Source organism: Mastigoproctus giganteus, chromosome 10, assembly GCF_048544385.1.
Source record: "Mastigoproctus giganteus isolate SK-2022 chromosome 10, ASM4854438v1, whole genome shotgun sequence".
NCBI lineage: Eukaryota > Metazoa > Arthropoda > Arachnida > Uropygi > Thelyphonidae > Mastigoproctus > Mastigoproctus giganteus.
Genome location: NC_143584.1, coordinates 4,424,884 through 4,439,545, shown reverse-complemented (window position 1 = coordinate 4,439,545; position 14,662 = coordinate 4,424,884). Strand labels below are relative to the sequence as shown.

Genomic DNA, 14,662 nt, shown 5'->3' with positions numbered 1-14,662 from the left:
TGCGTTTTGTATGCAATAAAGAGTTCTTCTTCTAACTACGCCCTCGAAATGGTCGCATAAATTAAAGTATACATGAGTTTTGTTTACTTCTTGTTATGCGACCTAATAAACAGTTTGCTGTACAAAATATGTTGTCCGTACTTTTCAAAGAGCCCTTGGATTTTATTCCTTTTCCATTCTCAAACAGGGGCATTTGAGGGTTGAACACAAGACCTTCCAGTCGAACCACATCATGTAGAGGAGACCCCCAAGGTGGCTTCGTTTCTGTCCCTCTGGACCCCTTTCTCTCTACGCATCCTGATTGCAGCTCTTACGCAGATCATATAAAACTTTTCATCTCGTCGAAACACGGTGACAAATCTCACGCTATCAACGCCCATTCCACGGCCCTAATAGAAGAACTCGACCTTTATCTTGAGAATATTGGCCTCTCCATAAAACTGACTGTTAGCTGAAATATCTTTCACCAACTTGAAGAAGATGAACATCTTCTTCTTGAAAGATATTTGAGATATGAAAGATATTCTTCGTCTTCTACATCAATGGTATTAGGATCCAGAAGGTCTCGCATCACACTGATCTAGAGCTTACCTGGGATGAAGGCTTGACATTCCAACAGCACTTCGCCAACACTAAGACAAAAAATCTGTCAGCAATGTGGGCGATAAGACAGGAAGGTAGACTTGCCACTCACTACATACAAACGTGTCTTGTTCCGATTCCCATGTATGCATCGATGATCTGCTTCTGCTTCCCTCACCAACATGAAAAAATTCATGGGTATCGAGTACTGGATTTTAAGGTGGTTGAACCGTATATGCAAACATTGGTGCACCCTTGAGATCAGTTGCTCATGGCAAGAAATCTGCACATTCTCTCTCAGTTTCTCACCAATTGTCTTGAAGCTCCAAATGTCCACAGTCAAGAAGGATGCTGTCCCGCATCCTTCTTGATGACTCTTGGATTCTCCAAAGACGCTCATTACAGAATTTAACCGTACTTAGAAGAATTTTTCCGGCTAACACCCTAAAGATTGACCCGCCCAAATTATGTGACTAGAAGGGGACAGTTTCCTGACTGTCCCCTTCTAGACCGAATCTCCAATCAACTGTACTTTTGTCCAATGTACTTATTATGTCACTACCTTTTGCTTGTGCCACAGTATATAAAGACCGTGATTCAAGCCCCTTACTGCTGAATACGGTCGATTTGCAATGATGACTGGACTTCCAGCCAAACAAAAAATTGGTTCGACAAGATCTCCCCTTAACAAATCCGTGGTGTAACTGTAGCATAGATTTGTTAAAGGTGGATCTTGTCTGAACAGTCTGATTGGATACTATGATGCAGTGACAAAGGAGCTGGACGCAAAAAATAATTTTGATATCATATATCATCAATTTCAGGAAGGCTTTTGATACTGTTGCACATGGATTTGTTACACTGCTCCAATTTGTACAGTAGTACAAATTGGAACAGTGTGGCATTAAGGGCAAGTTGCTGCTATGGATAAAGAGACGAGTCAGTGAAGAAGACAGAGAATGGTTATCACTGCTCTTCGTGGACAAATGTTATTAGTGGAGTCCCATAGGGTTCCGTGTTGGGTCCAGTATTGTTTTCTGTATTTCTTAATGATAGTATAGACAGGCCGCGAGGACATCTCATGGGGTTTTGTCAATTATATACAGAAACTTTGCTAACATGGATCAAGAGGTGATTATCCCTTTGTATAAGGCCATCGTTAGGCTCCGTCTTGAGTATTGCATACACGTCTGGAGGCCACATTTTAGAAAAGACGTTGCGCACTTGCGAGGTGATCTGATTGAGGTTTTTAAGGCTTTAAATGGATTCAATGCTGATGGCATTCTTCCTCTTGGTTAGACTATGAAAATAAGGTGGGGGAATGTAAATTAAATTTGAGTTTGGATAAATTCAAGGAGGATCTGGACAAACTATTGGAGAGGATGGATAAGTGAAATGAGAATCTTTTTTTTGTTGTTGTTTTTATGGCTGGTGTATAAGCTTGTTTTCTTGCATCTTATGCCATTACTATTATAAGAAAGCCGTGTTTCGCTGATTGCCCAACCCAGGTTATGAGCTGTACTTGAGCTGATCGCCAATTCCAACAGGCTTGCCTTATCGATTTCTGACCAACCAAATGGTTACCAGACTGCAGGGCACGGATGGTGACCTCCTGAAATTTACTGCCAATGAGAAGCACGGAATCAACAGTTCCTCAGCAACAGCGGATGTCATCTGAACGTGAAGACATTTGATACAACACTGACTAATGCAACCTTATAGGTGACGCCTATAAGGTTGGATGTCTGTTACGTGCTGACATCCATGCCTTAATCCTACAGAAAATCGAGAACCTCGAAGCCTTCCTCTCCTTTCTCACATCAATCCTGAGAAGTTGAAACAGTTGACATCCTCGCTCAAACGCAACCCAACAATGGTGCAACCCATTTTAAGGAGATTCGCGATTTCTGCTGTCCAACAACATACCCAGCTCGGATTTATTTTTGACCAGAAGTTCTCCTTTGTACCACACGGACCACCTGAAAATAAAGCTCTGTCGACTCCAGTGGATGCTTTTAAGCAACAACTTATGCGTGTCCATGACCAGGCTGTTGGGTGCAGATACATTAAGACAAGTGTATATCCGGTCATTGGAGGGCCAACTGCGGATGCAGAACCCCAGTCTAAGGCCGACTCCTTAGAGCCGGCCTTGGGGCCGACTCAGTTCTTCAGGTTAAAGTTGTCCAATCGGTTCCCACCCGTGAAAATGCTGCAGTACATATACTCCCTAGAGAGCGACCTCTACAAGAAAATATGAGTAAAACTTACTCCATCGACTGCCTTCTCAGGACTATATCACAGGACATTAGAACTTGCTCCCGAAGACCTGTCCATTACTGCCATGGACCCATCACTCGTGTTCCAACCTTACTGCGCCTGCTCAGATGACTGTCATGCACTATAAAAGGACTTCTCTCTGGGAAATAATTTTACTTGCCAACAGGCAGTTGTATATTTATTTCCATTTTGTAAATTTGCCATTTTTTGCGCTCCAATCTTTAATCAAAAGGTTGTATAATTTTTTTTGTTTTTTTTTCTCATCGTTGTTTATTTTGTTGTGTTTTCCTTTTATGAAAACCCCTGGCTTGTACCCTGAAGGATGTTGCGTACGGCGTATGCCTTGTGTAAACAATAAAGAGTTCTTCTTCTACATCCTGGACATTCTTGCCGTGAAGGGCAATTGGATTCAACGTCATCTGTACAGTACAGGCTGCGATGTTTAAATCTTCTGAGATCTGATGATTGGTGAAGCCACTGTGGTAGGTCGCATTCACTCTCATGTTCCTGGAACCAGTACTCTGCAATTATGACTTTCTGGCATGGCGCATTATCCTGTTGGGAGAACCAGAGATGGATACACTGCAGCCAAGAGAAAGAACTAATCCACTCGGGTGGATGAGTTCATTTTCCACTCTTTTGTTACCCTAATACAAAATGTAATATTTTATGTCTACGCGTCTGCTGTCCACCTGATTTAAATGACCTTGCACGAACGTGTGATACGAGAGAGCGTTCCATTTCACGAAAGGGTAAGTATTGGGTTCACATTTTAAGTTCCCTTAGAAACTGTTCGAAATGTTTATTTGTGGGACCAGATCGAAACGCCACAGTGGTTTTGGAGTTTGCCCTTAGAATTTATCCAATGAAAACAGAGTGGAACCTAAGCAGGCAAAAGAAAGATCATTCACTTGCACGGTCTGTAAAAGAGTCCCATAAAATCTTTAATCCACAATTTCAAATTGATAATTAAAATCTGTTTAAGAAAGAAGTCCTGTGTATTTTGGAAACGCCATGGTTTAAAGTTCTTTGCACAATAGACTGATCCCACTTTGTAAGGAATCGCCCGTTAAAAAAAGGGAATAAAGGATATAAATGAAGAGCACCCTTAATAATAGCCTTCTTCAACGGACACCCGTCCGTTGAAGAAGGCTTTCAGCTGGAGCTGAAGTTCTCACACCTCGATTGCGATCAGATCTTATTACTAGTTCTGTAAGGACAAATAATAAAATCCATAGTGATGGACCAAAACAATTTGTTTCCCTGAGAGAAGCATGTGGGAAAGAACTATTCGGAATTGTTATTTATATATACAGGGTACCCGGACCAAATTAGACTGTGGCCATGTTCAGAATGAAGAAATCGCCTCCAGTGATTCGGAAATATATTTTAAATGGTAGACAGGTTTATCTTAACAATAATCTGTGTAGAAAAACGTTTTCAACGTAAGAAAATAATCGTACACATCTCGCTGAGATTGACTAACTCTGCCATTGACTGAAAAGCCACTTCAATATTTCTCGCCTTCACCACCAGGAAGAAATCACATCTACTCATTTCTTTGGTAATAATCTTGACCACAGCAACACGTTGATCCACCGTTTCATATTTCCATTTTTGTTGAGGAGCACCTTGAGGTTCCTCCCTGGTACCAAATTCAAATATTCACCGCTTTCGACTAGTCCCTGGGCAGTTTGAAGCGGGGATACATTTTCATTGACTACCTTGTGGGTTTGAAGCGAGGTATTTAAGAGATTGTGAGGAAAAACAGAAAGAGAGAGAATTTGTGAGGAAATAAGTGAACATCGTTCCATCCACAATTTTATTGTTAATATTTTGATGAAAATTTATTGCGTTTTATTTTTTTTGCATAAAACTTCAGTTAAATACTTTACAAGTCTACAATAAACAATAGTTTACCCTTCGCAACAAAAATGGAAACAATAACCAACAACAGAAGAATTTTTTCCCTTTTAGGGAGGTCAGCTTGATTAAAGGAACCAGGTCGGTGTGGCACCGCCTACAAATAAATATTCGTATTATATATTATTATTATTAATTATTATTATTATAGTTATTATGGGAGAAGTCCTTTCGACTCTGGCAGAAAATATTTTATAAGAAAATTTCCTTTTTCTTTCTCCCCAATCACCATGGTTACCGTGCATGCACGAGCAGATCACAGAACAGCAGAAGGAGTTCTGGAACCGAAACCCTCGGGGGAGGGTGGTATGTACAAAGTCTTTGATGAAAAGCTCGAGTGGAATGTAAAGGCAAGGACATGAGGAATTGAGCGTAGCACCATTGAGTAAACAACGCCGTCTGGTGGCAGCGTTATGCGTGGATTTCGGAGGGAAGGTTGCTCTCCGGCACCTCGGTCTGCATGGCGACTGCATCGCCCTCTTCTGGCAGGCTGCTGCATTCGCTGCTGTCTTTGGAGTCCCCGGACACCGACCCTCGGCCTGGGGAGTATTCCAAAGACTCCTCCTCCTGGGGAGCTTCGGCGGCGGTGGTGAAGGTACGGACCTCGTGGTACTTGTGAAGGTGGCGATTGAGGTCGTCCGGCTCGTCGAAGAGGTCTCCGCACACACTGCACGCGTGGTCGAAGTGCTTTTGGTGAGTGTCCGCCAGGTGGCGTCGCAGTAATCGCACCGAGGGAAACACGTCGGAACAGTGTTCGCACCGCTTGCCGTTGGAGGCGACGTGGCTGCGCATGTGCTCCTTCACGTGGGACTTCCTGGAAAAGGTCTTCCCGCAGTGCGGACACACGAAAGGCTTCTGGCCCGAGTGCGACTTGAGGTGCGCTTTCCGGTTTTCCTTCCGCGCGAACCGCTTGTTGCAGATCGGACATTCGTACGGTTTCTCGCCGCTGTGTGACCTCATATGGATGGTCAAGTTCCGGGTCAAGGCGAACTCCTTCTGGCACTCCGGGCAGGTGAACTTCGTTCCCTGGGTGTGGATCCGCACGTGGCCCTGGAGGTTGCTCAGGCACGGGAATACCTTGTCGCATTCGGTGCACGGGAAATTCTTCTTCTCTCCTCGCAGATCCGTGTCGTCATGGCAACTGAAGTGATGCCGCTGGATGTCGGACGAGCTGGAGAACACCTCCGGGCACAGGGAGCACTTGAACGCCTTGCACTCGTCCTTCAGGCCGTCGCACTCGGTGCACTGCGGGTGCGCCGGGACCAACTCGCCGTGCAGCAGCGTGTGGTGCTCGAGCTCGGCCCGGAAGAAGAACCGCTGGGGGCAGAGGTGGCAGTCGTACGGCCGGGTGTTCAGGCCGTGCTCGAGCATGTGCTGCTGCAGGAGCTGGGCGGAGGCGAACACGGCGTTGCACATGTAGCACGTGAATCCCGAACATCCCTGGAAGGTGTGCTCGATGAGGTGGCACTGCAGCTGGGCCTGCGACTCGACGACCACGTGGCACAGCTTGCACTCGTTGCTCCCGTCTTGCAGCATGTGCGTGGCCACGTGCGCCTGGATCTCCCCCTCGGATTCGAAGGACGCGGGGCACTTGACGCACTGGAAGGCACTCCTGTGGGTGGCGCGGTGTTGCTGCAGCGCGGATGGCTCTTCGAACTTGACCCCGCACTCGGTGCAGCGGAGGTCATCGGACTTGGAGTGGAAGCAGTCCTTGCACATGTACGTGTGACCTCCGTCCTGCTTGCCGGTGATGATCATGTGACTCACCTCGATCCGGCTCGAGCACACGCAGCACGCGTGAACGGGTTCACAGTTCTTCAGGTGGAAGCGGGCGTGCATCTGCACCTCCACGGCGGAGATGAGCGTCTGGCGACACACGACACAAGGCACGGGCACCGCGTTGCTGTTGTGCTGCTGCACGTGGCTGTAGAACTGCTCCTCGGTCGTCAGGGGCACCCGGCAGGTGGCGCAGGTGCTGCCGGTGACCACCTTGCAGTGGGTGAGTTTGTGCTCGGCCAGCAGTCCGGCGCTCGGACAGAGTTCGTCGCAGATGTTGCACTTGTGCTTGCTCGGGGTCACCGTGTGACCTTTCATGTGGTTCTCGAGGTCGGATCGCGACTTGCACGACTCGTTGCAGTACGCGCAGAAGAGACTCAACGCCGACTGACCTTTCTGCGAGCCGGACGTGCGGATGTTGTGCATCTGTCGCCGGTGGACGCTGAGCGCCGACTCGGAGCTGAGGATCGAGTCGCAGATGTCGCATCGGATTTCCGTTGTTGGCGACACCTGGTGGTCGTTCTTGGCGCGCTTCATGCTGAGGTTCTGGGCGAGCTCGGTGACCAGGGCTTGCGAAATGCTTCGGGTCACTTGGTCCCCGTGCCGCGCCTGCACGTGCCTGTCCAGGAGGAACTCGACGTGGAAGGACTCGTCGCAGGCCGAGCAGCGGAACTGCTTCTTGTGGGTGGTCAGGTGGAAGTGCAGCTGGTCCTCGGAGGGGAAGCACTGGTCGCACAGCAGGCAGCGGAGCGGCTGCAGCTTGGCCAGGTGGATGAGCTTCACGTGCACCTGGAACTCCCCCTGGGAGCGGAACACGGAGGTGCAGGCGGTGCACTTGAAGAGGGGACACTCGTTGCTGTGCTTGACGGCGAAGTGCACCTGGATGCTGACCTTCGAGTCGAAAATGTCCCGGCAGAGGGCGCAGCGGTACAGGTGATGCGCGTGGAGGTCCATCAGGTGCTTCTGCAGTTCCTCCGCTTTTGAGAACAACTTCAGACAGCACTGGCAGCCGTACTCGCTGCTCGCGCACAGGAAATGGGAGGTCACGTGGGCGTCCAGCTGATCCTGGCTGGCGAAGTGTCCGTCGCACTCCCCGCACGTGAAGGTCGTGTTCTCCAGGTGGCTCTTCAAGTGGGTCCTGAAGGACTCGAAGTCGGGGAAGGCGGCGCTGCACTGGCTGCACAGCAGGGTGTCCGGGTGAGGGAAGTGCGTGCCATTGACCCCTCCACCGGGCGACATCTGTTTGCCGCAGTTCATCCGCAAAGGGGAGCCGTGAGGGGCCTTCCGTGACCCTTTCGTCTTCTTCGTGTCGCCCTCCTGTTCTCTGTGGGCCAGTCGCACGTGCTCGCTGAGGGCCCCCAGGGAGGAGAAGGTGGCTCCGCACTGCTGACAGGGCAACTCTCCGACGCGGTGGTTGGCGAGGACGTCGGTGAAGCTGTGGGTGGACAGGGTGTGCTTCTGCAGCGCGTGCACGCTGATGAACTGTTGGGAGCAGTACTCGCAGTCGAAGGTGGGAGATTTGTCGGGCTGTGGGAGGGCGGCCGCACTGGGACAAGTCGGACTGGTCGGCGTCCTCGTGGTCTCGCTGCCGGAACCCATCATCACGTGGTATGCTTGCACGTGCACCTGCAGCGAATCGAAAGTGGCGAAGTCCTTTTTGGCGCAGAAGTTGCACGTGAGGGCCCCTTTCCCCTTCTCGTGCTCTTCCTCGTGTACCTGCAAAGAAAAGAACCGTATTTAATGGAAAATGCAGAATTATTAAATAAATAAATCTTCGTTTGTCCTACCGAAAGTAAAAATGCAGAATTAATTTCAATTTATATTTTACTCTCAATTAAAAAATCGACTTAAATTTCCTTCTAAAATTAATCATTTTAAAATTAAAATCATTACGTTCCTTAATATTTAATATTTTGTTTTTATATTTTATGGAATTGACGCAATAAAAAGCAAAACTGCGTTCTCTTTCATTGCATTGCTTTAAAATCGCCGGTTACTAACGAAATTTAATTAATAAACAACCTCTGATTGGTGCTTCAAAAAGTTTGAATTTTGAATAATTTCCCCGTTTTTAAAATTAAATTTCAATTTTAAATAAAATTTAAAAAATCACATTTTTTTTTCTATTGTGAAACGCAAACGTACGCTTGCCAACACGCATGCGTTTATCATTGGCGCAGTTCACAAATTTACAAGGAAAACAAATAAACTGCCTTATACTGGTATTCTGTTATGGCGTCGTTAACATTGGCACTTACCTTCTGGTGCAGCTGCGCAGTTTCCGCCGAAGGAAAGAGCTGGTGGCAGGTGGCACATTGCGCTTCGCACAGTCCCTGAGTGTAATGGCGGGAGACATCCGACTGGAGGCCATGCTGGGGGCTGAAGGCACGTGGGGTGTGGCTCTCTCCCGGGGAGGACCCTGGTTCATCACAGTGGCTGGCGGCGTGTGTCTGTGATCGGCGCAGAAAGGAAAAACAATACGTGACTGCTCGAGTTATTGATTTCGGTTTTCGTGGCGCATGAGGCGACTAAGGCCATGATGCGCCAAGTGCAACATTTTAATGTATTAAAAAACAACAGTAACTCACAGATAGGTTATGATCTCAAAATGTACAGATTACTAAAATGTACGATGCATATTAAAAAGCATTGTATTTTATGTGGTGGGGCAGCATTGTCTAACATTATGTCCAAATCTCTGAATAGTGCATGGATGCGAATGGACGACTGGCAGTCCAGAGAGTGGTGTACGGATTTTCCCAGTGCGGCTCAAACCTGGTGAGATGGTCTGCAGGCCATGCTGGAGGCTTGCGAGATGCTTCGAGTCCAACGCTCTGTACTCTTCACAATCACAACAGCTTGCTGCACCATAAACGACCCCGCTCTGCGGTCCTGACCGGCTGTATGCCCTCCATCTCAAGGGCCATCAAAAGTGGATTACACTCTTGATGCCTTTGAGGTGGAGGGCTTACACCATAAACTAAGAAAAGGGATCCCTCGCAGAGACAGTCGCTGGCATTCAACTTGACACAGCAAACGGCCCAAAAGAAGAAAAGAGAAGGACAGGCTGCGTGAAATATGGCAAGATCACTGGGATTCGACAACAAATAACCAAGAATTTTTTTATAATTCTATCCCAACTCTGTTTTGAATCACTAACATACCGAAAACTTCCTGACTACTCTGGGACTCCAGGTTACCCTCCTGCTTATAGGGCTTGGCCCATTTAGACATAAATTAACCACGCAACTCGAAACTGAAGAAAACCTATTTTGTCTGTCGCAATAAAGACAACTGGGAACATGTCATGTCCCCAGGACTATCGGATTAGACTATTTACTAAGAGGAAAAACACCTTTCCAACTCACTCACTCTTTTTTGTTCTCCATCAGGAAGCTTAGACAACTCTGACGGAGAGCAGCCAGAGTACTCTGGACAGCTCTGGCTCAACTCCCAGTGGTGGTGGCGGGCAACGTGGAGACTCACTTGAGATCTTCCTCATCTCCCTCTATTGCAGACCTGGCCAAGATATCACTCGAAAAACAGCCCCTGGTCTTGACCTCATCGAGGGTCAAGTGAGTTTTGTCAATTGCCCCATACCTGCTCAGCAAGGTTTTTAACACCTGTCTCCATGAGGGCTACGTTAGCTGAAGCAGCTGGAGACTTAAGCATAAGGCGGAGCCTTATGCCTAAGTCTCCAGCTGCTTCAGCTAACCACACGATTGCTTACCGACCCATTGAACTCCTGCCCATCCTTGGAAAAGTGCTTGAAAGACTCCTTCTCACCAGAATCCAAGCCGATTACCAAAATAAAGGTGTGACAGCTTCCAGCCAGTATGGTTTTAAACCAAGATGTTCCACCACCCTGATGCCCTGCTGCAGCTATGCGAAGTTAGAGAAGGTTCCAGCTCTAAATGTATCCTGGCTATCTTTATTGATTTTAAAGCAGCATGTGACTCAGTCTGGTGGCCTAGCGTCATCAAGTGAGTCAGATAAGCAGAATGCTCGCTCGAAATCTATAAATGTATCAATAGTTACTTCATCAACAGGAAGATTACCATCAAGACCCTTTATCACAAAATCACCAGACCAATGTCTAGAGGCTGTCCACAAGGTTCTATCTTGGGCCCAGCCGTTTGGAACACGATCTTGGATAAGTGGCTCTCCAACAATTTCGATAGGTCTACCATGTTGTCGTATGCAGACGATCTTGTTCTAATCGTCGAAGATCCCTCCTGGGCTGCTCTGGAGCCGCAAGCCAACTCTGTTTTGAATGCCCCTACTGAATGAGCTGACTCACTAACTTACCATATCCTCAACCAAAACCAAAATGCTGCAGATTAAAGTACCCTCCACATCCGTAGGCCACCTGTCATCCGACACCAAGGCACACAACTGTCAAAATGCACACAACTGTAAAATACCTCTCGGTGTCCTCCTCCTCGATCATAAATGGTCCTTCATGCCGCATATCGATTATATCAAAGATAAGATCAAGAAATACACGGCAATGCTGGCCCGTGTGACCAGAACACACTGGGGACTTAAGGGCAGAACTCTCAAGCTCTTATATTCTGCAGTCTTCCTCCCGATTGTTTCACATGTGGTGCCCCTGCCTGGTTTCACAGGGTTGAAAATCACCTTCGCCGACAAACTAAATGGTATTCCACGTCTCTTTCTTCTCCTATCCACAAGAGCCTGCAGAACTACCTCCACCCCAGCACTCCAGGTCATTTCCCGAAATCTACGTTTAGACCTCTATATTGCTGACTGCGGCCTCTTGCGCTGCTCCAGTTGAACATACAAACTACCTCCATCGGTATTTCTGCTGTTACCAACACCAACCTTGCAACCGGGAAGGAAAGACTCTGGTCTGAAGTTTCCAACCTCTGGCAGTCCCGCTGGGCTCAAGGGCGAGACCACCAGAAAATTCATTCCGGATATTGCTTTCCTCACTAAACGTACCCTATCTTGGCTCACCCCCAACTTAGATACCACCTATCTATATGTCCTAGCTATTCTATAAAGCCGTATTCCTGCCTGCCATAACGTATGCCGCTGGAGTGTGGTACCGGAAGGCTACCACGGCCGTCAACAGAAGAAAACTGGACACCACACAACGGTATATACTACTTATAATAACAAGAGCCTGCAATACTGTAAGCACACATGCCCTCCAGGCCCTGACAGGGACTCTTCCACTAGACCTTGAAATAGTCTTCCGCGGCCTAATATATCAACTCTCCAAGGGACGTGAGGCTAACCATCTGAACTTCACTTTGGACCCTGAAACTGACCACAAATTGGAACGCAAACGTCTCCTCACACATCTCAACCAGAGCTGGCAAACCCGCTGGCAGACATCAACCAAAGGTGAAATAACTAAAAAATTTATTCCTGATCTACAACTGGTGTACCCAAACTATCCACCTTGGCTTTCTCCTGGACTACTCGCCACCTACCTGCTGACCGGCCATGGCGCCATAAGAGAAAAACTCCATGGATTCGGATTGAGTGACACCCCCCTATGCCACTGCGGATTACGCGAGACATGGGGGCACTTGATGTACGACTGCCCACTGTACGAGGATCTCCGCTGCCGATTTATAACCACCACCCAAATAATGCTAAGAGACCAGGAATATCTGATACTAACTGAAAAAGATACTTATAGTGCCTTCACTCAATATGCGCAAGACCTCTTCACAAGAAGGCGGACTTTCCCGCATCCACCACCACAACAACAACCATGAAATGATATGTGGACCACCTTCGGACAGGACACAGCCTCACGAGTGACTTTCTATCCAGCTGAATTCCAACCAGCCCAATGAGACCGCAGAGCTTTCTGCATATGCCAGCCATAATGGCAATCGGTGCCGGCGCTCTTGCTGGACCCATCTTTCTTTCCCCCTCCCTCGGCGGTAGGGGAGGAGACAGGATTTTTTTTTTTTTCCCCTCCTGCCTTCTCCCCTACTCGCCAACCCATATTTCCTCCTGGTAGGGCATGGGCATGCCCCACTGACTTTTAATGGGGTCGCCTCCTCTATCGACCCCATTTCTTCTGTCTTTCTCCCCCCAGTCTTCAGTCTCCTCTCCCTCTCTACCTGCTCACCAGCGTATATCCCACAGGTCAAAACTTAATAGCTCCAAATTAAGTTCGCTCACATTTCGGTCTTTCAATCTAGCGATCAACCCACGCAAACGTTTTTTTTTTTTTTTTTTTTTTTTTTAGGTCCTTGCCACTGAAATCTCAGGAAACTAGGTGGCAGGGCCTGCCAGAGTAAATAACTGTAATACTAGTGTACCTGGTCTGCCTCCACGGGGCGAAGTGTGGGCAACGTCGGGCCTCAGCTGGGGTCCGGCGGCTAAATGGCCAGAAGAACAACGGTACACAACATCACACACCTCAAGATCCATATACTTTTAAATCTCTGGCCTTTACAGTGAACTGTATCACACCACAATGTAAACTACGCGGAGATGGGGGAAACCCCTGGTGCCGTTTGACCCTAAACACACTTTACACTTTACACTTTTATCTATATGTCCACTGGGCACGGATGCTTCAAAGCTTGTCTTCGTAAATTTGGTGCGGTGGATGAAGACATCTGTGGTGAAACAGAGAACTGGAATCACCTTTTGCTCGACCGTGTAATATATTTGGATCTGAGACAACAACTCCTCCTCCAAACCATCCTCATGCAAAACCCCAATTTGGGGTAAGAATTTCTAATATTCCTGCTGATGCACACACTGCTATGCAAGATTCTCCTCTGGTGGTCTGCTAACCCTTAGGGGTAGGAGTTAAAAATATGAGAGAGAGATTAAAAAAAAAAGGAGAAAAAAATATTTATTATTATTATTTCTTATGATTTATTTATTTCTATTTTTTTTCTATAATTATTTTTAGTTTTATTTTAGTATTATTTTTTATTTATTTTATTTATTTATTAATTTTATTTGTTTATTAATATTTGTTATTTTATTATTATTTTTAAATTTTTATTTTGTTTTTATTTCTATATTTGGACCTGCCTTTCTCGAGATCCCAGCTTTTCCTCTTCCTTTCTTACCTCCTTCCCTTTGCCCCATTTAATTTCTTGAGTTCTCTCCTTCCTTGCTCTGCTGGGGGGTGGACGCCAACTAGCATCCCTCTACTGACCTAAACCGGCTCCTTGTGCCATGGACGGAAGCTGGAGTGCCTCTTCCTGGTGACGGGGCCTTCCAGTAACTGAGAGGCCAGAGAACAACACTTAATCCATGGTGCATGCACTACTCTCACGCTCATCTGGCATTGGCAGATTTTTCTTCACGGTGGCACTTTTACGCGGTTTTGTGGGGGACCACTGACATATGCACACTATGTCCACTATTACTCGAACAACAATCTACCTACGTGCGGTCCTCGCTACGCTTCCCAACAGCAAGACTATCCTTGAGACGGACATTAATTGTCGCTTTCCTACCTGATACAGCCTGACCACCGATCGCTCTAAGTGCTACAACAGAACAGTCCTTGAAGGCTTCCTGGCCACATCTCCCTTCCTGGTTCACTATTCTTCTACCCTTCTAGCACTGGACCACAACCAAAATTAGAAAGACTCATACCAGACTCGTACCAGACATTAAGGCCTGCAACCAATCAATTAAAAATAAAATACCATTGCCTAATGCCATCCTCTGATAGTTTCTACAGCTGGAGCACCTTCGCCTCATTGTGCACTACAAAACAAAAACGTTTCAGAGAACCCCTACTTCTTGGCACTCAAATGAGGTCAACGCCCTCTGCGAGTAATCTCCAAGAGTCAAAAATGACTACACCTCTCTTGTGTTATTGTAGTATGGTTTTTAGGAGCATCAGCGACTAAGGCCATATTGCTCCGTGGTATGAACTATCTGTAAATTGCGTGTGTTCTGAAGCCGATTTTCTGTTTGCTGGATGAAAATCGAAATTTTTCTCCCGTGTTTCCGGGAGAAAAAACCACCCTACCCTCGCCGGAGACCGACTAACTCATCCACGTTGTGAAAATGATCCATAAAAATTCCTCACACGGGACTCGCACTCACAGATCTTTTCTTCTCGGTGTGGGGAGGACGGTGA

General features: G+C 47.2%; 1 protein-coding gene across 1 annotated transcript in view; it reads right to left on the bottom strand.

The window, feature by feature from the left end:
• Nucleotides 1-5,193: 5,193 nt before the first annotated feature.
• Nucleotides 5,194-14,662, bottom strand: part of LOC150078642 (uncharacterized) — a 44,477-nt gene continuing 35,008 nt past the window's right edge. The window contains 3 exon segments of the mRNA XM_090384137.1: nucleotides 5,194-7,797; nucleotides 7,966-8,274; nucleotides 8,817-9,008. Of these exon segments, the coding sequence (XP_090240263.1) occupies nucleotides 5,194-7,797; nucleotides 7,966-8,274; nucleotides 8,817-9,008 (3,105 nt within the window).